Raw genomic sequence first — 18123 nt, 5'->3', positions numbered from 1 at the left:
GGCCCAGAATGTCGGTGGTGTCAGGAAGCAAAGACACAAACCGTTAGTAATTGCTAGCGTAGTGGAATTGCGAACAAAAAGAAAGGTCAGCGTTTACTGGCACTGCTGCGTGGAGATTATGAGAAAGTCACTCTCGGTAGAAACTTCCTTTAGGCTTGAGATGTATTGCTAAAACTTCCTTTCAAGACTTTCAGGTGGCTTCTTACTAGGGGTGATGAACTGATGTATGAGAAAATGAGTTCACCTATATCTGCTGGAATGTTCTCCTTTCCAAACTGGAGCCCACTGTCAGCCCAGGAACTTTCTCTGGGCGTGCGGTGGTGGGGGGAAGTGGAGAGGTGGGAGGGGGCGGGGGTTGCAAATTTGAAAGGAAGGAAAATCAGCATCCCCTTTGGATTCTCATGAGGCTGGAAATCACTCAAAGAGCAGCTTTCAGGCCACCAAGAACAGTAGGACGGGGAACCCGTGAGTCCTGTGGCTGTGGCCAGCCACTCATAGGCAGAGCCTGAGGAAAATCATGGGTTTACAGGTGCCCCATGGAGTGTACTATGTAATAATAACAGGGACCTACCGAGTACCAGGCACTATGCTAGGTGCTTTTGCACTTCCTGAACTTCACAACACCCTGTGACGCAAATATCATTGCCCGAATTTCACCGATAGAGGGACAGAGGCTCTGAGAGATAATCCCACCCAGAGAAATAGAGGAAGTAAGAGCCAGGATGCGCACTTCATGTCTCCAGCTCAGGGTTGCAAATTGGGGGCCCACTGGCTGAATGTAGGCTTCAGATGTGTTTTCTGTGACCCACACAGTGTTTTTTTTTAAATCAGGGAGTTGTAGGGGCACCCGGATGGCTCAGTTGGTTAAGTGGCCAACTCTTGATTTCAGCTCGGGTCATGATCTCAGGGCCCTGGGATCAAGCCCCACACTGGGCTCTGTGTTCAACAGCAAGTCTGTTCGAGATTCTCTCTCCCTCTCCTCGCTCTCTCAAATAAATAAGTCTTAAAAATCAGAGAACTGTACATTAAAATAAGATTATCTAAATTCTCTTGAAAAATTGGATGATCTGGTAATTTTGGTTATATTCTTAGAAGACATCAATTGCTAGAACTGAAGAACAGGGGTCCCTTTAGACAGGACATGGCGATATCTCTATTCCCCATAATTACCACTTTTCCTTGCTGTCCCTCAACTGCCCACATCACTCATGTATATTACCTGACGGTTCCCTGCATGTGATAGGTCCGCACGCCATCATCTGGTGCCCAAGTCTGTACTCTTCTTCTAGAGTATCCTACCTCCCCGGTGCTGCAGTCCTAACGAGGCATTTTTCTCTCATTCATGAAGTTGGCCATTGAATGTGCTTCTCTAAACAGGATACCACACAGGGCACCCGAGAGGCTCAGTCAGTCAAGCATCTGCCTTCGGCTCAGGTCATGATCCAGGGTCCTGGGATGGAGTTCCGCATCGGGCTCTCTGCTCTTCAGGGAGCCTGCCCCTCTCTCTGCCCCCCCCCCACTCTCTCTCTCTAATGAGTAAATAGATAAAATCTTTAAAAATAAATAAATAAATAAACAATAGGATACCCCCCCCACACACACACATGCACGCACCTACCTTTCCTATAGACAAAGATTTAAAGACAACATTACAGATCTAGGAAGTTCAGGGCATACTGGGATTTTTGTGAGTACTCAAGCTTCATTCAGTCAATATGTCAGTGAACAAATTATTGAGAATTACTGTGAACAAGACATTGTGCTAGACATTAGGGATACAATGATGGAAAAAGACCTGGGTCCTGAAATATAGTAGCTTGTAATCTAGTCTAGAAGATTCTACAACAAACGTGCTCTCTTGCAGGGCTTGGGGGAGTCCGGAATGTTCCTGGGCTCATCTGTGTTCTTCGCCATCACTGATGCGGTGGCTGCAGCCCACAGGGAAAGGGGCATAGCCGAGGACTTCACAGTGAGGAGCCCAGCGACACCAGAATGGGTTCGAATGGCCTGTGCGGATCGGTTCACAGAGATGGTATGGAATTATTGATTGTTTTCCTAAAAGGTGACTTTTCTGTCTCTTATTTCTTAGGCCTCTAAGGTAAATTCATAACCCAATCTGATCAAATTACAAGCTCAAATTATAAAATAAAAGCTAATCAGAGTACAAGAGGATAAAAATAAATCACACAATACCTTTTTTAGGTGTAGCAATTTTAAATTTTTTAAAAGCATTTCCACATCTGGTATGTGTTTGGTTGTCTCGGCAGCACTGAGGCGGGATGATTTATCATGCTTCAAAAACTAGTAGCTGAATAGGAAGCAACTGGATAATGTCACGGAGCAGTTGTAAATATTTCCTCCTCCGTCCTGCCTGATCTATCCTACTCTTCAAGAAAAGCAAACACAGAAACTACCCATGTCTCGCGTGGCTACATCTGATAATGTATTGTCCGTGTGTCCTTTACAAACATAGAGGACACCTTTCCTAGAGAAAGGACAGGATCTTTTTACGAGCTGCTGCTTGTGCACGGCACGACCATGCCTGCCGGCCCAGGAGAGGGAGGACGGGGCCGTCACCAGCGGCATGCGCCCGCACGCAGCCATCCCAACCCCCGACTGGTGCAAACACGTCCCCTCGGCGAGGTCGTTGAGCCCACCTGTGCCCATTTCCTCGTAGATCCTAATGTAACTAATAACACTAGTTACACTGATTGAGCACTGCCCTAAGTATTTTACACAGATTATCTATCTCATCAGTCATTTCGCTAACTCTATCAGGTAACGTATTATTTTCTTCATTTTACTATTGAGGAAACTTTGTCCAAAGTCAAGATTCTAACCCAGACCATCTAGCTCCAGTATAGTACGTTGCCTCTTAGAGAGAAAAGAATTGATTCTGTACCTCTTAAAAGAAATTTGTGTGTTCAGATCTATAGTGAAAAAAGCCTCAATACTTAACTAACCTCTTCAAAGCATCCAGCCGTAGAGCAGAAGAGTAATGTGACCCAGGATTTGGGAATGCTGCTTAAAAGGAAGTGTGTCATCACGACACATTTCCTTCCCTGACACGATCCTGTCCTCTTCCCATCTCCAAATCTGACTCCACATTTCTTGCGCTCCCGTCATACCCAGCGGCCCATCTTTCCACCAAGTGTCCCGGCAACAGCCGTGCCCCCGAGGCGGCCCCTCACCTGACTGCCCCAGAGGGTTACTACCACCTGCCTCCGCTCAGTCCTGCTCAACTGGCCACAGTCGGAACCAGCCTCCCCCCATGGCAGGGAGCCCTTCCCTGGGCTGACCCGAGCCTCGAGGGCCCGGTCCGCCCCTCCCAACAGCGGTGGTCACACGGTAACTGCGGAATCACTTGATTTCTACCCCAAAGCGTGAGCACTCCTGACCTTTCAAAAAATGTTCTCAGTCAGCTTTTTTTTTTTTTTTAAAGATTTTATTTATTTATTTGTCAGAGAGAGAGAGCGAGCGAGAGCGAGCACAGGCAGACAGAGTGGAAGGCAGAGTCAGAGGGAGAAGCAGGCTCCCCGCAGAGCAAGGAGCCAGATGTGGGACTCGATCCCAGGACCCTGGGATCATGACCTGAGCCGAAGGCAGCTGCTTAACCAACTGAGCCACCCAGGCGTCCCTCTCAGTCAGCTTTTGCAGTAATAAATATCCCTTCCCCAAATGGGGCAGAATAACAAAACGAAAAACACACAGCATCAGGTTCTAATCTCCCTTTCTTGCCCACGTTTAACTTCGTCAGTCTTGAAACGGCCCCGCTCCCAGAAAACGAATTCCTTCGTTTCCAGGCTTTGGGGCCATTTTTAATAGTTGGGTTATCTGGCAAAGTCAGTCTGTCACACGCAATGGTAAAAAGTGGATCACTTGGATTCCAATTGCCCATTTTCTCCCAAGTCTGTTGTTTTTTTGATAAGTCGAATTTAATATATCTTTGTGGATATAACTCACCTAATAATTGGTATACCCATCCACTAATTATGTACACCAATTATTCTTTAAAGATTTTATTTATTTGGGAGCAAGGGAGTGGAAGCAACTCTCGAGAAAGCACAAGCAAAAGACCATAAGCCAAGGGCTGGGGCAGAAGGAGGGGGAGAAGCAGACTCCCCACTGAGCAAGGAGCCTGATGCGGGGCTCGATCCCGGGACGCTGGGATCATGACCTGAGCTGGAGGCAGACACCTAACCGACTGAGCCACCCAGCCTTCACATTTTCTAAAACACATCTAAATAGCACCTCATGTTATAATCTGGATTTGATATTATAAACCTCATTTTAGTTACATGTATTATTTTTTATTTTCATAAAAGTAACATACATCCATTATGGAAAAGTAAGAAATATGTCACAAAGAATAAGATGAAAATTAAAATCAGCCTCAATCCCACTAATGGGAAATAATCATAAAAATTTTGGTATTCAGGGACACCTGGGTGGCTCAGTTGGTTAAGCATCTGCCTTCTGCTCAGGTCCTGAGCCCCACATTGGGCTCTCTGCTCAGCTGGGAGACTGCTTCTCCCCTGCCTCTGCCTGCCATTCCCCCTGCTTATGCTCTCACTCGCTCGCTCGCTCTCTCTCTGACAAATAAACAAATATAACCTTTTTTAAAAATTGGTATATATATATATATATATATATATATATATTCATATACACTTGTAATCATCTTTTAAGTCATAATTATTTATATGTAACATTTACCTTATTTAGTACTCATTTTCCAAAATTGAGATACCCCTGCCATAAATGGTTAAAAACATCTGGACAGTATAATTGCGAGTGACTTCATGATAAGAGCAAAGCTTCTTCAAATTCTTGACAACACTTCAGGGATTCAAGAGTTTCTCTGTTCTGACCTCCAAACACTTAACAGCGAAGGGAGAACCAGAAGCCAAGTCTTAAGTGGGGCCAGCCTTGAGTGGGGCCTCCCAAGGGAAGCAGAGAGGAGGAAGTCCTGACTCTTGGTTTTAACAAAGAGAACAAGAAACACACAAAATACAGATTCTGTTACTTCCTGTCACCGGCCAGGGCAATGCTCCTCCATCCGTATTGTACCACAAAGCAGGTGGCAGACCTTGTTCAGGGTGCTGGGAATTCCGAAGTGAATGAAACAGAGAGCAGGCTCTCCCTTTGTGGTGCGTCCTTTCTGGGGGCCATAAGTACCTTCCATCTCTCTAGTCTGGGTGGAAGCAGCCTCTTTGCTGGCCTTCCCATTCCTAGTGCAGCCAGAAAGTCATGGTGTGACAAATATGACCATGTCACTCTAGCACGTATACAAGGTGAAATGTTCCCGTTGATCCTCAGATAAAGATAGAACTTTTCAACTTGCCCTGCCAAATCTGTAAACCTGCAGCATCCAGCATGGCCAGCCTCACCCTCTTCTCCAGCTCTGCGTGGTTCCCTCCCCCGCCTTCCCTCCTCACGCCTGCTGCCTTCTGTCTGTTCCTCCTGTCAAGGACAGGGGCCTCCACCAAGCTCTGACTTTGGCTTGGCTAATCCCTACTCACCTTTCATATTTTTAATCAAAGTCAAGAAATCAATTTAATACTTTTTGCATATTTTGAGGTACTGGGAGTATACTGGTGAACCAGGCTCACAGATACTTGCTCTCGAGTTGTTTACAGTGTAGCAGGGGAGAAAGACAAATAATTATCATGAATTATAGGTGCTAAGCTGACTGTGGGTTATGCCTGTACATCAATAGAACAAAACTTTTCTAACTTTGCCTTAACCTTTCCTTAGAGTCAAAGCCCCAGCTTTGGTCATTCATGCAAAATTCATTCATTTTTCCGTGCACTGGACACTGCTGGGGAATAAGAGAAACAGTGAGCCAGCCAACCCCTGCCCCCATGGGGCTAGCACACTACTGGGGATACCAGACAGGAAACAACAGACTCACAACATAATCTCAAGTAGTGATAAATACTGTGATGCAAAATAGGAAAATCGGGGGCTCGAATGGGATGGAGAGATTATTTTTTATTATTTTTGATGGTTTATTAGAGAAATTTTCTCTAGGGCATTGCCATTTGAGCTGAGGCTGAAATGAAGTGAGGGAACAAGCATGAAGCTCATAATGGTATGGATAGAGAACAGTTCATACAAAGGCCCTGTGGCAGTTTCATTGGATTCCAAGTAGCACAGGACCAAGTAGCCCTCAAAAACGGCCTTACCTTGTACGTCTCTGATATTGGTAGAAAAAAGCTTGTGACTAAGAGGCTGCAGTTGTTGTTCTTCCCGGCATAAAGGTAGGAGAAATAAAAACGTGTGGGGGGCCTGGGTGGCTCAGCCAGTTAAGCATCCAACTCTTGATTTCAGCTCAGCTCACAATTTCAGGGTGGTGTGTTCAAGCCCTGCATCAGGCTCTGTGCTGAGTGTGGAGCCTGTTTAAGATTCTCCCTCTCCCTCTCTCTCTCTAAAATAATTAATTAATTAATTAGTAAAAACTAAAATTTATGGCTTACTTATCTTCACATCAGGAGGGTAAAACCTGAATAACCCTTATTCCGGCTTCCCTCGCCATCAGCCTCTTCACAACCCGGGGCTAAATCTTCGGTTCTTTAGAAATTACAATTTGTTCACACAGTAGGCCTCCTAAAGTTCTCATAGCCTGGCTCCTCACACAGACCCGTCTCTTTAAAGCATCTTAGAACAAATCTGAGCCTCTCTAACAGATTTACATATAATCAAACTATAACATGGTATTTTTTTTTAAGATTTTAATTATTTATTTGACAGACAGAGATCACAAGTAGGCAGAGAGGCAGGCAGAGAGGAGGAAGCAGGCTCCCTGCTGAGCAGAGAGCCCGATCCCAGGACCCTGAGATCATGACCTGAGCCGAAGGCAGAGGCTTTAACCCACTGAGCCACCCAGGTGCCCCATACAACATGATATTTTAATAGAAATACAGTCAACTCTTGAACAACACGGGTTTGAACTGTGCAGGTCCACTTATACCCAGATTTATTACAGTACAGCCTGTAAATGTATTTCTCTTCCTTCAGAGTTTCTTTATAACTTCTTCTCATCTCTTACTTAATAAGAATACAGTATAGAATACGCATGTGTTAATCAGCTCAGTTATCAGTAACATCGTTCATTTCAGTCAACAGTAGGCTATTAGTACTTAAGTTTCGGGGGAATCAAAATTATAAGTGGATTTTCACCTTCACAGGGTGTCAGCACCCCAGCCCCCACGTTGTTCAAGGGTCGACTGTATATAATGATTCACCCCGGCATATAACACTGTACTAGGCAAAAAAACAAAAACAAGCTTTTTTTAAGAAACAGATATTAACACTCCTAGTATATTGGCCTTTGAATTCTGTTGTCAAAACACAATTTGTTCCGACATATAAGAAGTCAAGAGTTTCAGAAGTTCTGTGTACCAGAGCATGAACACAGGAAAGTCTAAAATAGCCTCTTTTAATAACCTCCTTATAACCATAAGGTAAATAACAGCTGGGCTATATCTATGTCTTAAACAAAAATGATGGCCAAACCCTCAGTACTTTTCCTTTGGAATTAAATAAAATAACACAAGTAAAAATATTGCGTAAATATAAGTCACTCTGTAAATATTAGGTGAAGTTTCCACCAAACACCCATAACTATTCATGAATTTCTTCAAAATATGCCCCTCCCAAAGGGCTTGAGAAGAGTTTCCACATTAAATTAAGTTGACCTGGTAAATCAAAAAAATCTACCCTTAACACTAGCAGCCTCATTTTCATAGATAAGTAGTTTTAAGTTTCAACGAAAAGCAGGCCCCAAAAAAAAAAATCTTCAATTTGAACAATCATTTACTATATCAAAGATTGTTTACATCTGTGGCTTTGCTTATCTTGATCAGAGTTGTTGATTGTTGTTTTTATCTGCGGCCTGTTCCTCGGTGCTCAGCGGCTGCTCAGAGTGCATCGCTGAGCCCAGCAGAGCAGCCTCCCATATAGCCAGAAACACCATCCCATATATTCCCTTTTTGGAGACAGGAGAAAGAAAAATGTATTTCTTGGAAAATGTGTTTTGTAGAGTCATTTAAAATTCCACAAGGGGGAAAAAAAGGACATTTCTCTTAAAGATATACAGAAAATACCTAATTAATACTTTCAAGTTAGAACTTTTCCTTAGAAACAGTGATTTCATCCAAAAAACCCAAAATAAAATAAAACTTTGGGATTCAGAGACATGAAGAGCTCCACAGCTTTAACAATTAGAAAAACCCTGCCTTGAAGAATTTGGCAGGAGGATGAATACAAAAACCTTGTTATCACTAGCAGCAAGAAGTATTTATTAAAGCAGCCACAACACAGCGGGCGTGTGGGGGCTGCCGCCGTGGGAAGCCATGTAGAGCCAAGGAACAGATTCAGTGTCTGTCTCCTGGAAGCTGCAGCCCGACACTCGGCTGACAAGCAAGTATCTAGACGGGTTTCAGTCCCCCCCACATTCTGAAGGGGCAGCTTTATCGTGCTGACTCCTAAGGAAGGCTTGCAACCACAACAGGTGGCTGTGGCGTATGTTCGGCTGAGGCCGGGCTGTAGAGCAAGTTCACGGGCACCCGTCCTTTCACTGTAGACCGGTACCCAGCGCCGGGGGCCGGGCCTGCCTTCTCTGTGCGCGGGCGGGTGTGTGCTCCCGCAGGCCTTCACCGTCTCCTCTGCAAACCCAGTCCCGCCTCCTTCCACCCGCTCCCTTCCCTCCGAGGCACTGGCACCTCCGCCCCGAGCTGCTTCTCCCCTTCCTGCTTCTTTTGCATCCCAAGATGCCCCGACTGAGCGAGAGCTGGCAGCACTAAACGCGCCACCTGCTTAGTCCAGCAAAGGGAGCCCCTCCGGCCAGACGAAGGAGAGACACGTGCGCATTTTCCGCGCGGTCAGCGGCCGGGTTTCCCGCACTGCCCTCGGCTGGTTTGTCCCCACTCACTAGTCCTCAACCGCATACCCTGTGCTCTGCCTTACATTTCTCTGAGCAGAGGGAGAGGTCCTGCCCGTCCCACAAGATTGCGTTCTGCTCCTTTGTGGTGTTGGAACCTCCCCCATCACATGTAGAAACACGCCTTCCGCATCCTGTTCTGCTGAAAGCTCCGCCACACACACTTGGCAAGGCCTTCAAAGCAGCCCAGACACACCTCGGCCCGTGGGCCCCGGGAGCTGGAGCACAGACACCGACGCAGGCTCAGGGGCGGCTGGTGGTGGAGGCTCCCGGGGGCCTTGCTCAGAGCACTGTCTGCCGTTCTGTTCCCGTGAGGTGCACACACACACACGCGTACTCACGTGCCCACACGCTCAGACAGGCATGTGCCCTCGTGTTCTTCATCTCATTCTCCTCCTCCCTGCCTCTCTGTGACCGAATGTGCATTTTTGAAGCTAAAAGCTCTCCGACCTGGTGTCAGGAAGTTACCTCCTCCAGCTGCGAGAAGCAGAGGAAGAAGAGAGGCAGGCGCAGACCTGAAAGGGAACAGGGCGAGGCTGGATGCAGAGAGGGAAGCAAGCAGTGAACAGCGTGAAACAGGCAAGAGGCAGCGGCTGAACTAGTGGCCAGGAGCTGCCGTGCGCTCTGTGGCTCAGACACAGGCCCTGGAGTCAGGAGGCTGTGCCCGGGAGCCCTAGCTCTGCCTTTAGTGATTTACATGATTTCTCCCATCATCCTGTTTCCTTATCTATGAAAGGAGGAGAGAGGTATGCAGAGCAAATAACTCTAATTACTTGACAATGTTGTAGTCAAGAGTGATTAAGATAACGCATGAAAAACACGTCACAGTTGTCACACATATTGGTCAAGGCACACTGACCACGAGGACGGTGATGGTGATGATAACGAAGATGACTGAGTCAGAAGTACCCATGACCACCTTCAGATTTAATGTGAGACAGACTCACAGAACATAGAAAAGCTGGTATACTCACGGTTGTGGTTTATTGCAGTGAAAAGCTACAGGCGGACATCAGCAAAGGAAAAGGGAACATAGGGCAGGGTCCAGGACAGACAAGTACCCACTTCCAGTTGTCCTCTCCCAGGGCAGTCACACAGACAACACCTAAATCTCCCAGCAGTGATGGGTGAGAAGGTGTACAAGGCATTGCTAACCAGAGAAGCTTACCTGAGCCTTTGTATCCAGAGCTTTTATTAGAGATCGGTCAAGTACACACCAGCTGTCTGCATCTGACCTTAGTTACTCAGTGTCCAGACCCTCCAGAGGTCAAATGATACCACATGGCTCAAGGGCTGAGGCAAACAAAGACATCTTACCAGGTGGCATTTTAAGGCCTTCGGTGTTACCTCCCGGGAGCTGGTCTGGGGCTAAAGCTTTTTTTGAAGTGTGCCAGTTTGGGACAAGCCAGCCTGCTGACTTCATGCTTTACTGCACGATGATGATGGTAGAGAGTCCTGCGTTGATGGCAGCTCCCATTGCCACTAGACCTTGAGACCAACGAGATTGGGCCAGATGTAGCTCAGAAGCCGAGAGTTCATGAAAAGCAGAATTGATCTTGACAGTCATGGTGAATATTGCCTTCGTTAAGAAGAAGATGATGGCAGCAGGGACAGAAGATAAAGGGAAGCTCTCCCAAAGCCAGCGGAGAGCAGCTTAAGTCACAGAGGTGGGGCCTCGGAGACCCCCTCTCCCAAAGAAGTGAGGTCCTCGCTCCAAGAGCTAGGGAGTGGTGAGACCCAAGAAGGCCAGGAATGACTGTGTTCCAAAGCTGAGGGGCACCCGGGGGGCCTAGGTCTGGTGAAAAGAATTGGAAGCAGGTTTTGGAAAAGAGTAAAAATTCCATTCCCTTTAGCAGAGGAGCTGACCTGAATCCACCTCAGACTACACTGAGGAGCTTTGTCCCGGTCTTGCCCAGCCCGGGTGCACCAGGCTGATTGTAGACGAGATGGCCAAGCAACTCCCCAGCAACTCCCCAGCGGGGTGAGGTGGAGAATGCGGGAAGGCGCTCTGAGAAAGGCACACCTAGCCTCCATTTACACTTCAGTACAGACTAAAAGCAAACAGAGCAGAATTTGTAAAGATAAGAAGTTAAAAGTTGTGTTTTGCTTCTTTGTCTTTTTGTATTTCTGTGCAAGAAATATCAGGAGAAAAGCTTTTTGGAATCTTCATAACTTTCCATTACTTGTGGGAAGTTTGTTTTTGTTTTGTTTTGAGCACTTTTGTAACTAAAAGCCAACTCTCTAAACAAAACGGGGGGGGGGGGGGGGTGCGGGGGTTGAGGGTTTGGATGACTCTTTGCCAGACCTAAGAGGGGGAATTCCCAGCAGAGGACTCAGGAATTAAGGAGCCCAAGGAAGAAGGATAAACAAGTTAAATTCTTGGGGCTTGTAGCCCAGGATAATAAATGAGCCCGGGGGTTAATTAGCAAAGGCGCTGATCCACACAGATCATACCTGTGCTAAAGGTGTAGACAAGGCTGTTCTCAGATCACTGCAGAAGAGACCAAGTGTGTAGGCTCCCATGCAAACAACTCTCACCTAACCACTCTCCCCTTCCCACAAGCCTCCCCCAAACATTTCCTAAGATCTATCATTCTCAGGGGCCTGGGTGGTTCAGTTGTTAAGCATCTGCCTTCAGCTCAGGTCATAATCTCGGGGTCCTGGGATCAAGTCCCACATTGGGCTCCATGCTCAGCAAGGAGCCTGCTTCCCCCTCTCTCTCTCTCTCTGCCTGCCGCTCTATAGAATAAATAAATAAAATATTTTTTAAAAGTTTTTTTTCAAAACCTACAGATTCAAGATAGTTTTTTTCTGATAAGCTATTGCAATGGCATTATGACATTAAGTATTTGATTTACTTTCTTTCTTAGATCCCAAGAGATGACCCGAAGACATTTAAACCTTGGTCCATCCCTATAGCATAACACTGCTGTCATTTCTTAAAAGGTAAGAATATTAAGCTGAAAGATAAATTACTCAGAAAGAAAAAACATCAGCCGGTTGATTAGCTTTCAAACGGTATTCTAAGGAAATTTAGGATTGCACAGATGTATAAATCGAATTTCTTTTTTTTTTTTTAAGATTCTTTATTCATTTGAGAGAGAGAGAGAAGGAGCAAGGGGAGGGGCAGAGGAAGAGGGAGAGGCAGGCTCCCTGATGAGCAGGGCCCCTTGCCACCCAGAACCCCAGAATCATGACCTGAGCCCAAGGCAGACTTTTAACTCACTGAGCCACCCAAGAGTCCCTCTAGTTTCATTTTTAAATCTTAACCAACATTTTAACACTAAACATGCATGGCTCTGGATGCTGATAAGGAAAGTCAGGGTATCTTACACAAAAAAAAAAACAGCAATTTCTCTTTTCATTTTCTTCTCTTTTTAAAAGATGTTTATTTTTAGGTAATCTCTACACCCAGCATGGGGCTTGAACTCACAACTCATGTTGTGACAAGAGTCACATGTTCCATGGACTAAACCAGCCAGCTGTCCCAGTTTTTCTTCTCATCTTAAAATAAAATATAAAATGAGAAAGCTGTGGATTAAGATACTTTCAAAATCCTATTCCCTGATTCTTTTGAGAATTACTTATATCTTGAGTGCAAAACATCAAATTAAAATCGATTGCTTCCCACATTTATAATTAATTAGTGCTATTTAAAAGAGGTATCTAGTTGTATTCGTTGATCTCAACTGCTACGATTTTGTAGTGCAGCTTAACACAAAACCCAGACCACTGAAGGCTTTGGAGCACGGCCACCAAAACAGTCTGGGATATATAGGCTGACAAAAAGAAAGATACTTTTATTGTTGGAAAAGTAAACCGTTTTTCTACACACTTACTGGGCAACATTTTCTAATGCCGAATATGAAAGCAGAATAGAGAACTGCATCATAAATTCAGAGAAAAAATTTTTTTCATTGAATTCTAATTTTCCAATTAAATGTCTAAAACAACCTATGCGTATTAACAGATATGTTTAATTCCATTTTGCTTTGTCACATAAGAACTTGCATTAATAGTTTTGCTAAATCAGACCAAACAATTGGTGAGACTTTTGTTTCTCTTTTCATAATAATAGCAAAAATCAGAATAGTCAACATTTAAAATTATATCTTAAATCATTATAAAATAATAATTAAATAACATGCACCCTCGTATAGAGGGCAGAATACCTAGCTCCTAGCCCTTTAATTATTCTCTCTCTCCCTACCTCTGTTGTTCCAAGTACTAAATCTGGATACAATGGCAAATTCACTCTGTATAAAACAAGGTTTGTAAAGGGCACCGCATTGTGCCTGACACTAGTATTCAATCAAGAAAAGCTATACACACACACACACACACACAATCAGATATGCTAAGTGCCAAACTTTAACAAATTGGAGCCAACCAGTGAATGAACTGGGTTGTCAAGTTTTTGTACAAACTTCAACATAAAGGCCATCCTCAGATCGCAAGAGAAACTTAAAAAAACAAAACTCAAAACCAAGTCCCCAAAATCTCTTTTGCTGCTTTTTGTTGTGTCCGAATGATCCCCATGCTGTGCAATTAAAATAAAGATGGAGATATAAATCACATTCTGAGTCTTTAACTGTCATCCTTTACCTGCATGTTCAGATTTTTGCTTTCTTCAAAGTAGCATCATTGTTCTCACATATCTGCTTTATAAGCAAATGTTAAAATATTGACCTTCTTAAATTTATACCACACTAAAATTGTGTGTGTGTGCGCGTGTTCTGATAACATTTTAAACCTCTGCTGAAAATGTGTGAAAATCTCTGAGCTCCTCCAGCTTCTCATTTGTTTTACAAATGAAGACATGGGAGCCAAGGAAGAATCAGAATGACCTAAATGTACTTATTCGTATCCATAAAGCTCCACCCATCCAATTTTACAACTATTCATTGTTTTCCTTATAAGCAAAAGTTGGGGGATTTGCACTCTTTTATAATTATTCTCTTTTTTTTTCCAGGTGTTTCAATCTTCACAAGTGAAAAGGTGGTTTGTTAATCCCAACTGATATTCTTATACTGTTGTGGAAAAAAGACACAAATTTTAGAAACATTATTCAAGTCTGATTAATCATTATTTATAAATTATTTACTTAGACTTTCTAGGCTAGAGGCCACCAGTCCAACTCTGCAATAGCCACAGTAGCCAAGTTTAAGTTTGATTTGTTTCTGAGAATGTCATGTAAATATTGCTCTAAAAGCAAATTGTTTCTTTCTGTGTCCATCCAGTCTGACAGGACTAGTAATGCAAGTTACAGACCTAGAATGAAAGAGGCTTCTTGGTAAATAAATACATGATTACTTTTCCCAGGGATATGTTCGATTCAGTGGCCACAGATAGGAAGACCGCAAGAGTTCTGCAAGGTTTGGTTTTGTTCCTGCTGTGGATTAGCTGTGGGTCTGTGCATGTACATTTGACAGCAAAAGAGTGGTATTTTAGTCATGTACGTCAGCTATTCAACCGGTTAACACTCTTTTGGAATTTGGAGAGAAAAGGCAATGTAAAAATGTTTTCAATATATTATCATAAAACCCTTTCTTTTGTCTATAAAAAACACCTGATCTAATATCAGTTTCAGAAATACTTCACTGCTCCGTTTCCCATATATTGGAGGGAACTAACACAGAGCAAAAGAGTTCTAAATTGTACGTTGTAGTTTAAAACATCAGGGATGCACCCAGTTCCCTTAATCTGATTTTTAGTGGTCATCAGAGGAGGAGAAACCAGAAGAAGAAGTAGGCCTTTTTTTGACCAGGAAGTCAGGAGGTAAACTGACATTCTGTCAGGCAGAAATTTGCATGATAAGGTCACGGAGCCAACTGTCTCAGTGACTCAGGATGTGAATGAGGGAGGCGGGGCTGAGCTGAGAGCACTGGGTAAAGGGTGGGAAAGAGAAAATCGGGCTTGCCCTGCAGGGAGCCTGTAGGTCCTTGGAGGCCGTGAGCACACCTGGTTGAAGCGACTGGGATCCGGCTGTGTGCAGGCCTGTCCGCGGACTTTGGAGGCTTCACTAGGCGGCAGGGGTCTAAGGGAAGAAGTGGGGACTGGAGCCCAAAGAGAAAGGAGACTACAACAGAAGGGTCACGGGCAGGACAAAAAATTACGCAAGATTCTTGCACACATAAGCAGAAGAGCTTGGGAACTTAGTGGGAGTAGCCAGGGCAAAATCAGTTGAAAGTAACAAAAAAAAGTTTTGACTCTGAAAAATAGAACGCTTAACTCTGTAATCTAATGTGAATACAAGAAATTTATTTTGGGGCACCTGGGTGGCTCAGTCGGTTAACTGTCTGCCTTTGGCTCAAGTCATGATCCTGGGGTCCAGGGATCAAGCCCTGCGTGTGGCTCCTGCTCAGCGGGGAGCCTGCTTCTCTCTCTCCCTTTGCCCCGCCCCCACTTGTGCTTGCATGCTCGCGCTCTCCCTCTCTCTCTGTTAAATAATAAATAAAATATTTAAAAAAAATTTTTATCATCTGTATCATTTTAAACAGTGGTAAGTGTTACTCATATTTTGTAAAAAATTTGGTCTGTTAGGGCTAAGGATGGTTAGTTACTAGGCATTTATTTTCTATTTGTCACAGTTGAGAACTCTAAAGGAGCAAAAATAGAAGGGTCTGTATGAAAATCATTTGTGCGAGTTGATACACAATCTGAATGGCATGGATATCAATCAAATACTTTTTCAAAAAGGCTCATTTGAAACCACATACTTGCAACCAGTTGTTTGGGATCTAATAATTATCGTTAAAGGATAGTTACTAGATTCTTTGAATTAATAATACATTCACACAGTTCAAAAATAGAAAAAGGCATATAGTGCAGGGACTTACTCTCAGACCATCCCCATCCAGCCAATTCTCACACAAGCAAGAAATATAACCACTTTCTTAGACAAACGATTTATTTATTTATTTGAAAGAGAGTGAGAGAGAATCCCAGGCATGCCCCTTACTGAGTGCAGAGCCCTACAGGTGTGGGGCTCCATCCCACGACCCTGAGATAGCGACCTGGGCCGAAATCGAGAGTTGGACGCTTAACCAACTGAACCACCCAAGCGCCCAGCCATTTTCACTAGCTGCTGCTTTCTCCCCCCTTCAGGAATAGTTGGTCCCAGAAGGCCCAGCCACTCTGGTCAAGATTACAGTTACTCTGAGCTGGTCCCACACACGGATGGGACACGGTGACCAAACGTCGGGATGGTAGGGGAAGTCTGAGGTCTCGGGACGAGCAGCTGGTTCCTGCTCCTGTTACACCTGCTGGGCCCACTGAACGAGGTGCTGGTCCGCCCTCTCCGTCTAGACCATTCTATCCCCTTCCCCATGTCAGCAGCACATCCGGTGCTTGTTCCAGTGAGGAATACAACCCTTCACGCTTGCCATGGCTCTGAGGAGACTCCAGTTTTCCCTACGGGGCTGGGGCACACAGAAGGCATTTGTCCTCTTGCCTTCTGAACCCCGGGCTCTCGGAGTGGGTGTCGTCTCGTGAAAGCAAAAGCAGCCTGCGCCCAGCTCCGCCCCTCGAATAGTGAAATTTAACATTTGATCTGTTTCACATACCTGGGTAGACAAATAGCAAAAAGATACGACTTCTGATTCATAAGAGGCAGAAGTTTAAAAATTAGGCAGAATTAGTTGGAGACAGAAAATAAAGGCATTTCCTCAGTCTCCTTACACAACCTCGAATGAGTTGATACGAAGATATCACGGAGCACAAAACAAGAATGTTCTTTCCTTGGCACAGCCACCAGAGCAGGACAGACATCCCACACTCCCTTTACTTCGTATTAGGATGATGTCACCAGCTGTCTAACTGGTCTTGTTCCAAACTATTCTGCGCAGAGCTGCCCAGAGAATCTTTCCCAACATCTGTAACCACCTACATTCACTGGGTAAAGGAGTAGCATTCAACAGGACAGTTTCCGCTTCCCAAAAGGACTGTGCTGCAGTCTGTGTGGGAATCACCCATTGTTTCCATCCGCTCGGGGGGTTTTCCTTTGGGGAGTTCCCCGTCTTCCGCTCCATGTGTTCCAGGAGCACTGCTTGGAGCAGCACAGGAGAAACTGGGTCCGAGTCTCTCCTGAGAGTGAGACTCTGGAGTAAGGTCCAGGAGGGTAAAAGGCCGCCGGAACAGACTGCCTGGAGGGCCCGGCTGTGGAGAGCAGGTCCACACGCTCTGGGGCTGTCCCTGTGCGTCTCAAGACCTGCTTCTCCAGTTTGCCCTCAATCCTGTCCGCTAGCCAGGATCTTCCCCGTTTTATTAGTTTTGTAGAGCTGCCATCACGAATTCCCACAAACTGGATGGCTCAAATATTTATTCTTTCACAGCTCTGGAGACTAGAAGTCCAAAATCAAGGTGTTAGTTGGGCCATGGATTCTAGGGGAGAGGCCTCCCTTCCCTCTTCGGGTGACTTGAATGTATCGTATCACGCATACGAAATTTCTAAAGTATTTTGAAGTACACAGAAAACAACACAGATGCAGACCAAACTTCTGAACATATCTGCCTAGGCCCTTCCTAGACGAACCCTCACATCATCTCCACTGCCCTCCCCGAATGCACACAGACGTATGTCCACACACTCTCCACACTCGGCACACCAAGCTGGTCCCTGCTTTTAGAAGTCGGCAGCCATCGCCACTCCTCAGGCTTTTCCACAGGTAGGGGCTGCTTCTTGCCCCTGCTTCTTCATCTGACTAACCACTTCTATTTCATCAAGTCCCACTTCAGCTGCCTCCTCTTCAGAATCCTCTGGGACCCCCTTCCTTCCCAGCTGTGCAGATCTGGCCACGGCCTCATCCACATTCTAGTGGCACCTGGTGTGGACCTCCCCATCTGCACGTTCCCGGCGGCGCTGCGCTTGTCCCTATCATCGGGTGGGCGTGCGTCGTAAGAACCACAATCTATTGTCTTCCAACCTCTACAATGGCGCACCACGCACACGGTAAGTACTTAGTGGATATGTGTTGAAGAAAACAAAAGTGAAGGTCCTAGAACATTTCATTCTTTTACCTCTTCTGCCCAGGAGAAACAGAGAACTTCCTCACTGTTCTTAGCAAATGCTTTGCTCCAAGACAAATCTGTTGCTTATGTATTGTTCTTTCTAGGCAAGTGATTCTCAAGATGTCATAAAATACCAATGTTCTTAAAAAAAAAAACAAAAAACAACAACA

The 18123-nt window shown here is 45.1% G+C and overlaps 1 protein-coding gene across 3 annotated transcripts in view; it reads left to right on the top strand.

Annotated features, from left to right (window-relative positions):
- Window positions 1–15416, top strand: part of LOC309843414 (aldehyde oxidase 2) — an 80005-nt gene extending 64589 nt beyond the window's left edge. For 2 of the 3 annotated variants that reach the window (XM_082688919.1, XM_082688917.1), the window contains 3 exons: window positions 1865–2032; window positions 11815–11890; window positions 13917–15416. In XM_082688919.1, the coding sequence (XP_082545045.1) occupies window positions 1865–2032; window positions 11815–11868 (222 nt within the window). In that variant the 3' untranslated portion in view covers window positions 11869–11890; window positions 13917–15416. Of the gene's footprint in view, window positions 1–1864; window positions 2033–11814; window positions 11891–12650; window positions 12898–13916 lie in introns of those variants that run through there. The other variant, XM_082688918.1, reaches the window with a different exon arrangement.
- The last annotated feature ends 2707 nt before the right edge of the window (window positions 15417–18123 follow it).

The sequence above is a fragment of the Mustela nivalis genome, assembly GCF_964662115.1.
Source record: "Mustela nivalis genome assembly, chromosome: 11".
Taxonomy (NCBI): Eukaryota; Metazoa; Chordata; class Mammalia; order Carnivora; family Mustelidae; genus Mustela; species Mustela nivalis.
Note: the sequence above shows the minus strand (reverse complement) of the source record. Positions and strands in the feature narration are given on the sequence as shown.